Genomic DNA, 10,899 nt, shown 5'->3' on the forward strand with positions numbered 1-10,899 from the left:
GGGTCGGGCCTAAGGCCCTCATGCTGGGTAAATGACTGGACGCAGGACACACTGCTTGCTCGGTGCAACTGGCCCAGAGCACGTGCGCTCGGCCTCTTTTATTGGTACTGTGTCACATGACCTGTGACATCAGTGGTGGGTGGGTGTTCAGTGTAGTTACAGGCTCAGCACTAGAATGCTGACTTGTGCTGGGCATTACACTATGTAGCCCTGATAATGAGTGGGTCCGTGGTTTCTGTCCCCTGCATAAACCCCTCTTTGCGCATTTGTTAGAATTACGAGTTGAGTGGTATTTACCACATCTGGGAATTATCGAGTCCTTTAAACATCTCACCCTTTGTTAAATTTCGGCAGGTGAAACCTATCTAGGTCAGAAGTATGATATTTACCATATGTTGGTGCTTTAAGCAAAATCTGCGTGTTATTCCCCAGAAACTCAGACTATGTGCCTTTTTTTTTTGTTGCACATGACAAATAACATTCCTGCGAAAAAAAACATCGGATTGCATACAAACTCAGAGTCAGGGTCAATTTGGCAATTCCAGCTTAAACCAGACATTACTTTTATTTCTTTTATCAAAAGTATTTTTTTTAACATGGTTTGTTGGTGTTTTTTATCTAGGGAGAAACTGTTTTTTTTCCTCTGGAGATCTTTGTCAGTGGTGCTCAACGGAAGTTGGCGAAGGCCAGACGTGCTTGGTTTTCAAGATAGCTACATAAGATACATGTACATGCAGTGAATCTGAATGCCGATAATTTACCTATTCAGCGGGTATCCTGAAAATACAGCACCCAAGGATGCGGATACATTGCTATGCCAATTTTAGAACCTGAAGAATGTCCTGAGTCTCGCTAGTTCAAGAGATACAAAGAACCCTCATTGATGGAGCTTTCCCTAAGCAAGATGGTTACCCTTACCTACAAGGAAGAGTGAAAGAATTGGTGGACAGAAGGGCGTAAGGGTGGATGCAAGAGTGAAAGGATCAATAGATGAAATGGTGAATGGGTGGAAAGATGAAAATGGACTAATTGGGAAGAGTGAACGGATGGATGGATGGATGGATAGATGTAAAGGAGAAAGGATATACAAATGAATTGATAGAAGTTACATGATTGATGGATAGGTGTTTGGAAGGGGTGAAGGAAGAAGGATCAGGTTTGCTCGCCAGTGGCGTAACGAAATTTGAGGGCCCCCCCCTGCAAGATGCATGGAGGGGGCCCCCCTCCTAATTTTGTCAGGAACTCTCAGGCGAAATTACTGTGCTGGGGGGGCTACCTGTTATTAACCAGCTGATATAACTCCGTGTGTGCGCCTCGGCACCACCATGCCTGGTACTCGCGGCTTGCTATGTCTTCAGTACCCCGTGTCTACTTGGGTACTCAGTACCCATGGCTTCCTGTGTACTCAGTACCCATGGCTTCCTGTGTCCTCAGTACCCGTGTCTTCCTGGGTCATCTGTACCCGTGTCTTCTTGTGTCCTTGCTACCTGTCTTCCTGTATGCTCAGTACCTCTGCCCACTGTACCCTTATCTCCCCGTGTCCACAGCACCCCATGTCCTCCTGTGTCCTCTGTATCTGTGTCTCCCTGTGCCATCAGTACCTGTGTCTTGCTGTGTCCTCAGTACATGTGTCTCTCTGTGTCTTCAGTACCCGTGTCTTCCTGTGTCATCAGTACCCGTGTCTTCCTGTGTCCTCGCTACCGGTCTTCCTGTATGCTCAGTACCTATGCCCGCAGTACCCTGGTCTCCCTGTGTCCACAGCACCACATGTCCTCTGTATCTGTGTCTCCCTGTGCCAGCGGTACCAGTGTCTTGCTGTGTCCTCAGTGCATGTGTCTCTCTGTGTCCTCAGTACCCGTGTCTTCCTGTGTCATCGGTACCCGTGCCTTCCTGTGTCCTGTCTACCTGTCTGTCTTCCTGTATGCTCAGTACCTATGCCCGCTGTACCCTTGTCTTCATGTGTCCACAGCAGCCCATGTCTTCCTGTGTCCTCTGTATCTGTGTCTCCCTGTGCCATCAGTACCTGTCTTCCTGTGTCCTCAGTACATGTCTCTGTGTCCTCAGTACCCGTGTCTTCCTGTGTCATCGGTACCCGTTCCTTCCTGTGTCCTCGCTACCTGTCTTCCTGTATGCTCAGTACCTATGCCCGCTGTACCCGTGTCTCCCTGTGTCCACAGCACCCCATGTCTTCCTGTGTCCTCTGTATCTGTGTCTCCCTGTGCCATCAGTACCTGTGTCTAGCTGTGTCCTCAGGACATGTGTCTCTCTGTGTCCTCAGTACCTGTGCCTTCCTGTGTCATTTGTACCTGTGTCTTCCTGTGTCCACAGCACCCCATGTCCTCCTGTGTCCTCTGTATCTGTGTCTCCCTGTGCCATCAGTACCTGTGTCTAGCTGTGTCCTCAGGACATGTCTCTCTGTGTCCTCAGTACCCGTGTCTCCCTGTGTCATCAGTACCTGTGTCTTGCTGTGTCCTCATTACATGTGTCTCCACGAGTCCTCAGTACCCGTGTCTGCCTGTGTCATCAGTATCTGTGTCTTCTTGTGTCCTCTGTACCAGTCTTCCTGTGTCCTCAGTACATGTGTCTCCACGTGTCCTCAGTACCCTTGTCTTCCTGTGTCCTCGGTACCTGTGTCTTCACGTGTCTTCAGTATTGTGTCATCCTATGTCCTCGCTACCTGTCTTCCTGTATGCTCAGTACCTATGCCCGCTGTACCCTTTTCTCCCTGTGTCCACAGCACCCCATGTCTTCCTGTGTCCACAGCACCCCGTGTCTCGTCCTGTGTGCTCGGTATCTTTCTCTCCCTGTGTCATCAGTACCTGTGTCTTGCTGTGTCCTCAGGACATGTGTCTCCACGAGTCCTCAGTACCTGTGTCTGCCTGTGTCATCAGTATCCGTGTCTTCTTGTGTCCTCTGTACCAGTCTTCCTGAGTCCTCAGTACATGTGTCTCCCCTTGCCCTCAGTACCCTTGTCTTCCTGTGTCCTCGGTACCTGTGTCTTCACGTGTCTTCAGTAATGTGTCATCCTGTGTCCTCGCTACCTGTCTTCCTGTATGCGCAGTACCTATGCCCACTGTACCCTTGTCTCCCTGTGTCCACAGCACCCCATGTCTTCCTGTGTCCTCTGTACCTGTGTCTCCCTGTGCCATCAGTACCTGTCTTCCTGTGTCCTCAGTACATGTGTCTCTGTGTCCTCAGTACATGTGTCTCTGTGTCCTCAGTACCTGTGTCTTCCTGTGTCATCAGTACCCGTGTCTTCCTGTGTCATCAGTACCCGTGTCTTCCTGTGTCCTCACTACCTGTCTTTCTGTATGCTCAGTACCTATTCCCGCTGTACCCATGTCTCCCTGTGTCCACAGCACTCCATGTCTTCTTGTGTCCTCGGTATCTGTGTGTCCCTGTGCCATCAGTACCTGTGTCTTGCTGTGTCCTCAGGTCATGTGTCTCCACGTGTCCTCAGCACCCATGTCTTCCTGTGTCCTCGGTACCTGTGTCTTCATGTGTCTTCAGTATTGTGTCATCCTGTGTCCTTGCTACCTGTCTTCCTGTATGCTCAGTACCTATGCCGCTGTACCCTTGTCTCCCTGTGCCCACAGCACCCCATGTCTTATTGTGTCCTCAGTATCTGTGTCTTCCTGTGTGCTCGGTATCTTTGTCTCCCTGTGCCATCAGTACCTGTGTCTTGCTGTGTCCTCAGTTCATGTGTCTCCACGTGTCCTCAGTACCTGTGTCTTCGGTACCTGTGTCTTCATGTGTCTTCAGTATTGTGTCATCCTGTGTCCTCGCTACCTGTCTTCCTGTATGCTCAGTACCTATGCCGCTGTGCCCTTGTCTTCCTGTGTCCACAGCACCCTGTGTCTTCCTGGGTCCTCTATATCTGTGTCTCCCTGTGCCATCAGTACCCGTGTCTCCCTGTGTCTTCCAGTGTCCACAACACCCCATGTCTTCCTGTGTCCTCTGTATCTGTGTCTCCCTGTGCCATCAGTACCTGTGTCTTGCTGTGTCCTCGGTACATGTGTCTCTCTGTGTCCTCAGTACCCGGGTCTTCCTGTGTTATCGGTACCCGTGTCTTCTATGGCCTCGCTACCTGTCTTCCTGTATGCTCAGTACCTATGCCGCTGTACCCTTGTCTCCCTGTGTCCACAGCACCCCATGTCCTCCTGTGTCCTCTGTATCTGTGTCTCCCTGTGTCCTCAGTTCATGAGCACATGAACGTGCCTCACTAGGGATATATCATTGGAGCAAGACATAGTTCTGCTGTCTGTGGCCAAGCGAGGGATAGCTCTGCTGTCAGCAGCGAGCGAGGGTGCAGTCAGCGGATGAACGGATAGCTGATGTCTGTCACAAGCGAGGGATAGCTCTGCTGTGAGAAGCGAGCGAGGGTGCAGTCAGTGGATGAATGGATGGATAGCTGATGTCTGTCACAAGCGAGGGATAGCTCTGCGGTCAGCAGCGAGCGAGGGTGCAGTCACCGGATGAATGGATAGCTGATGTCTGTCAGAAGCGAGGGATAGCTCTGCTGTCAGCAGCGAGCGAGGGTGGTCAGTGGATGAATGAATGGATAGCTGATGTCTGTCAGAAGCGAGGGATAGCTTTGCTGTCAGCAGCGAGCGAGGGTGCACTCAGCGGATGAATGAATGGATAGCTGATGTCTGTCAGAAGCGAGGGATAGCTCTGCTGTCAGCAGCGAGCGAGGGTGCAGTCAGCGGATGAATGAATTGATAGCTGATGTCTGTCACAAGCGAGGGATAGCTCTGCTGTCAGATGCAAGCGAGGGTGCAGTCAGTGGATGAATGAATGGATAGCTGATGTCTGTCACAAGCGAGGGATAGCTCTGCTGTTAGCAGGGAGCGAGGGTGCAGTCAGTGGATGAATGGATAGCTGATGTCTGTCACAAGCGAGGGATAGCTCTGCTGTCAGCTGCGAGCGAGGGTGCAGTCAGCGGATGAATGAATGAATAGCTGATGTCTGTCACAAGCGAGGGATAGCTCTGCTGTCAGCAGCGAGCGAGGGTGCACTCAGCGGATGAATGAATGGATAGCTGAGGTCTGTCACAAGCGAGGGATAGCTCTGCTGTCAGCTGCGAGAGAGGGTTCAGTCAGTGGATGAATGAATGGATAGCTGATGTCTGTCAGAAGCGAGGGATAGCTCTGCTGTCAGCTGCGAGCGAGGGTGCAGTCAGTGGATGAATGAATGGATAGCTTATGTCTGTCACAAGCGAGGGATAGCTCTGCTGTCAGCAGCGAGCGAGTGAGCAGTCAGTGGATGAATGCATGAATAGCTGATGTCTGTCACAAGCGAGGGATAGCTCTGCTGTCAGCAGCGAGCGAGGCTGCAGTCAGCGGATGAATGGATAGCTGATGTCTGTGACAAGCGAGGGATAGCTCTGCTGTCAGCAGCGAGCGAGGGTGCAGTCAGCGGATGAATGAATGGATAGCTGATGTCTGTCACAAGCGAGGGATAGCTCTGCTGTCAGCAGCGAGCGAGGGAGCAGTCAGTGGATGAATGGATAGCTGATGTCTGTCACAAGCGAGGGATAGCTCTGCTGTCAGCAGCGAGCGAGGGAGCAGTCAGTGGATGAATGGATAGCTGATGTCTGTCACAAGCGAGGGATAGCTTTGCTGTCAGCGAGCGAGGGAGCAGTCAGTGGATGAATGCATGGATAGCTGATGTCTGTCACAAGCGAGGGATAGCTCTGCTGTCAGCAGCGAGCGAGGGAGCAGTGAGTGGATGAATGGATAGCTGATGTCTGTCACAAGCGAGGGATAGCTTTGCTGTCAGCGAGCGAGGGAGCAGTGAGTGGATGAATGCATGGATAGCTGATGTCTGTCACAAGCGAGGGATAGCTCTGCTGTCAGCAGCGAGCGAGGGAGCAGTGAGTGGATGAATGCATGGATAGCTGATGTCTGTCACAAGCGAGGGATAGCTCTGCTGTCAGCAGCAAGCGAGGGAGCAGTGAGTGGATGAATGCATGGATAGCTGATGTCTGTCACAAGCAAGGTAGCGCTGCTGCTTGATCTCTTTTGTCGAGGCAAGCGAGGGGGCGGGTCACTGTGCCAGACTCAGGGAGTGGGGAGTGTATTCTCTGTCCGGGGGGGGGGGGGGGGGGCAGTGTGCAGACACTTAGGCAGACTGCAGGGGAACGGAGCGCCCCCCCCCCCCACCTGATGGGGGCATCCCCTGGTCCCTCGTGGGAGCTGTGGGATGGGTGGGTATCTGCAGCCAACGGGGTGTTAATAAATGTGTAGGAGGAGGGATAGGATACAACTCGAAGCACGTCCCCCCCCTTGCTCAGCTCTACTCCTCTCCAAATCTGAGGTGGACCGGACCTCTCACTGCGGAACTGGCTGCACCCTCAATCAGGGGCCTGGCGCCTCTGACTGAAGAGAAACAAGGTTAACTTGATACTTTGTTTCTCTTAAGTCAAATGGAGGGGTCGAGGGGCTCGGAGCAGGCTGCAGACAGCAGCTGCTTTGGAGGGAGAGAGGCTTGCTGCAGCGCAAGCCTCTCTCACAGATCTCAGAAGAGCTGAGGGGGGCCCCCTTCATTTGCTGAAGAGAGTAGGCCCCCTCGCACTGCAAGGGCTGCGGGGGCGTTTGTTACGCCCCTGTTGCTCGCATGCCTGCTCTGTGTGTTTGTAGATATGATTCAAGTGGGGGTTATTTCGATTTTCTGGCTGCTCCCTTGTAAGAGTATATGGCCCAGGGCTTCAGAATGTTCTTTTACCCATTTTGAAAGTAGCCAAATCACCTGCTGGTAATAAATCACGTACAAGCTAAATCAGAGCTATTTAGACAATTACTGGACGGCGATTGAACACACCAGGACACAGTTCAAATACTGACCATCACTTTGGTTCTTTTAAGCACAATCCTTGCAACACTGTCACTGGTACCAAGAACCTTAGTGTGTTCTTCAACAAGCACAGGGAAAAAGCCAGGCCAAGGAGAATTGAGTAACCCAAATGAATGTGATAGGGAACTGACCACATTCCCAGACTAGGGACACATAACCAGCGATGCTCAATCCAGTAGTGTCTGCTACGGGGAAGTAGTGGTGGGGCGGGGGGGGACGGATTGAGAAATACAAAAAGAAAAATTCACTTACCTGCTGGCCGCCGCCTCTCCTCCGTCCTCTTTAGTCGACGTAGGAAATAGGAAGCACATAGGCTCCCAGACTCCCCTAAGCCAATCATCACTACGCTGCTGTCACCAGCACGACAGCAGCGCCATGATTGGTCTGAGCGGCCTGGTTCGGCTCTCAGACAGGGAGTGGGAGGCTATGCATGTTCTGCACCCGGCTGTGCAATACAGCTCGGTGGAGAAATGGTAAGTGCGCATGACTGTTGGCCAACCAAACCGTCATGCACATATACAAAGTACCCACCACTCCTCCCCCTGCTCTGTGGGCAGCCCCAGAGCCGCCCTTAAACCTAAACAGAGCCAGTACTGAAAAATAAAAGGATAATAACATGGTGTTATTAACATTTTATTTTTCCTGTGCGGCGACGCTCCTCTGCCTTAGCAGAGGAGCCGCCGCTGGCTCAACCCACTGATACATTAAGAGCAGCAATTGAAGACAGTCCGACAAATGGCATTCCTCAGCTAATCCTAGACTCTAACTGGCCATCCCATTTGAGCGCCCTTTCTAAGTCGCTTCTCCCAATTAATCCAGGGGTCAAACAGATGACGTATAGACCTTGATCGTCGTCAATTATAGACAAAGCCTATAGGTAGGTTAATCATGCAAATTATTGAGCTCTTTAAAGTAGCTGTGTATCAACTTAACAGTGATTTATGCAACTCTTATGGCAACTGCTTTTTTAAGACTACTACTAACAGCTGTCTTAGAGCACAAACATAAATAGCCACAAGAGGGCACTAGGTTGCACCAATGGGCCCCAAAAAAGGTATTGTCGCTAGTGGAATGGAGCATCAGTATGAAAGAACTCCATTTTGCTGGGCCTTGAATAATCCTTACACCCGAGTAAATCAGTGCTCAAATAAAATGCATTTAGCTACATCTTGCGGTTGTAAACTCTTTATAGTGGTGAGATATTGAACTGCACTGCAATAAACTATTATAATATGTGAAACAACACCATTGATTCAATTTGGGGATCTTAAACTCTTCATCCAGGGCACATTTGCTACTTCCCAGAATTAAAAAAAATATATCTTTCAGACTTAAGGATTCATTTAAGCCATTTTTCTTCATTACACTGAAAAAAAACAGAACGTTCTCTTTTTCAGCCAAATCACATGTATATTTATTTGGATTTTTTTTTGTTTTTTGATTTTACAGTGAAGAAACCTGCACCCGCCCGCCCGTCCATCCCCCCGCCTATCCAGCCACGAGTGGCTCCTTCCACTGACACCAGCACTGATGCACCAGAGAGCCCAGCTGCACCTAAAACTCTCCCACGTTGGGGTGGCAGCGTCCGGACCCCGGGCGGTCCACCTCCCCCGATACCACCCCAGCCCATAAAACGCCAGAGCAGGACTTCCATGGTGGTGCCGGCAAACCCCAGGAGCGGGGAGCCAGAGGACAAGGGAAGCACAGATGAAGCCCAGCCACCTGGGAACACACAAGAAGCCCCTTCTGAAGCATCAGTACAGAAAACTGGCCCACCACCTGTGCCACTGCCCAGGGCCAGGAGATTGTCTTCTGAAAACTGAAAGGATTGTACAGTACCCCTTTCCCCGATGCTCATCATGGAATGCGGCTCAAGGGAAAATAAGAAAGGAGTGAAACCTTGAGAGGGGGAGAGAAATAAGGGGGAAGAGAGATAGAGAGTGCAGGGGAGGGTGATCGTAGAGAGAATGAAAGAGAGGATGGTACAAAAGATAAGGTGATCGTGGGAAAGAGAAAATGAGACAGTCCTACATGCCAACATTAGGGAATAGTTAAGAGTGAAGTTTGGAAAAAACATGTGGAAATTACATATTCTTGTTATCTTGCATTGAAGCGGAGGCGATTGCAAGCTGGCAAAAGCTAAAATAAAGTCAGTAGAGACACCATTGAACGAAAGAGATCAAGAGAGGCGAGATGGGGGCACCGTGAAAGCAATAGGGACCTTCGCTTATTAGAGGGAGGCTAAGGTGTAGCTTCATCAAGACCCCAAAGAAAGAGAACTGGCAAGAAACACCACCATAGGAACTCAATACGTGGACATATAATGTGGGTTCATAGCATGCAGATGTTAAATAAAGGCCATCAGAGAAAATGGAACATTTTAAAATACAAGGGAAGGAAAGCTTGGAGCAGTGCACTCTGGGATGAATATCTAATATGAATCAGAGACCAGCTTCATTTGGTATTTGTTATTCTATGTCTCTACCTATCTTGCTAACTTCTCTCTCTCTTTGTCTAGATCTCTTTCTGTTGTCACAAGCCAGTTAATGTTAAAAAAAGAAGGCAAAAGCTAATTATTCGCAGGTGGGGGCACGAGCAGTGGGTTACTTCTCAAGGCCATAGAATGGCACTTTGCACTTCTGCTTCAAGGCGCTTCTCAAGGGCTATATTTGCTTTTTTTGTTTTTGGCCAGCTGGATTTGGTCTCACTGGTACACCGATACAGCTTCTTTTCTTTGCTCAAATGGCAAGAGTACAGAAATAACTTGCAGACTCAGGGTCTTCGATGTGCACCCCTCTCTGCCCCTTTCACTTCCTAAAATCTCCTCCTCCTAAGATAGCCCTCTTCCCAGAATTCGTCTTGTGCCCGTATAACTAGCCCAAAAATGTCCTTGCTCTGTAACTAAAAAATGTATGTTCTTATCCTGCCAACGGTACGCTTTTTATAGCTGATCAGAGTGTAATAAATTATTTTTTAAGGAAAAAGAGATTTTGTGTGTTGCTTGATTGCTCACCATAGTACATGCACCTCCAGGCAGTAGGGAGTATGGAATATCGAGCTAGTTTAATATTGTATCCAAAATAGACTAAGCCTTCTGCAATAAGATGGCTACCTTCTTCCAGGCAAAAGTTCAAGTGGTCTACAACGAGCTTGCAGTGAACACCCCTGACACAGCCAATATAAGGCTAACTGAGGACACAATTCTTGATAATCCTTCCTCATCCCAACTGTCAGTTTCCCCCTCTAACTCATGAGATAGTAAACGATCTGCTACTAACTTTTAAATCTGGCTCCCCAGCAGACCCCTGTCCTCCCACCATACTCCATATGGCCTCAGACAGGGTTAGTACCTATCTGGCGCCACTCCTGAACAACGTCTGTATGTCGGGTACATTCCCTTCTTCTTGGGAGAAAGCTTGTATCAGGCCCATTCTGAAAAAACCCTCATTAGATCCCACTGAAGAAAAAACTACCAGCCCATACCCTGCCTACCGCTCGCGGCAAAAATTTTGGAGCAATCCATCAACCAAGAGTTAACAGGTTACATCGAATCCAACAGCCTACTAGACTCCGCCCAACATTGTTTCAGACCATGTCGCTCTGCAGAATCAGCCCTAGCCATGGCTACCAAGGAGATACATAAACAGCTGAACAGTGGGGGGAGAGCCATCCTTATCCTATTGGACCTTTCAGCATCATTAGATACTGTGAACCACCGAGTATTAACACAGAGACTGAGTGAGATAGGAATTAAATGGATGGCTCTAACCCTACTCACCTCAATTCTTACTTCTATGGAACAGAGGTTGTGCTGGGGTAACGACATCTGAGGCGTTTTCCCTCCTGTGTGGAGTCCCGCAAGGATCAGCTCTATCACCGACCCTGTTTAACATATACGTTACTCCTCTGGAAAAACTGATCAAAGCACACAGTTTATCATTGATCTCTTATGCCGACGACACTCAGATAGTAATATTTATATTTTCAAGTGTAGAAACAGTAGCGGGGAGGTTTCACAACTGTCTGAAACACATTATTAGGTGG

General features: G+C 49.6%; 1 protein-coding gene across 1 annotated transcript in view; it reads left to right on the forward strand.

The window, feature by feature from the left end:
* Nucleotides 1-9,839, forward strand: part of SH3BP1 (SH3 domain binding protein 1) — a 235,619-nt gene extending 225,780 nt beyond the window's left edge. Inside the window, exon 18 of the mRNA XM_078684037.1 lies at nt 8,305-9,839. Within this exon, the coding sequence (XP_078540163.1) occupies nt 8,305-8,678 (374 nt within the window). The 3' untranslated portion in view covers nt 8,679-9,839. The remainder of the gene's footprint in view (nt 1-8,304) is intronic.
* The last annotated feature ends 1,060 nt before the right edge of the window (nt 9,840-10,899 follow it).

The sequence above is a fragment of the Lissotriton helveticus genome, chromosome 1_1 (genome assembly GCF_964261635.1).
Source record: "Lissotriton helveticus chromosome 1_1, aLisHel1.1, whole genome shotgun sequence".
NCBI lineage: Eukaryota > Metazoa > Chordata > Amphibia > Caudata > Salamandridae > Lissotriton > Lissotriton helveticus.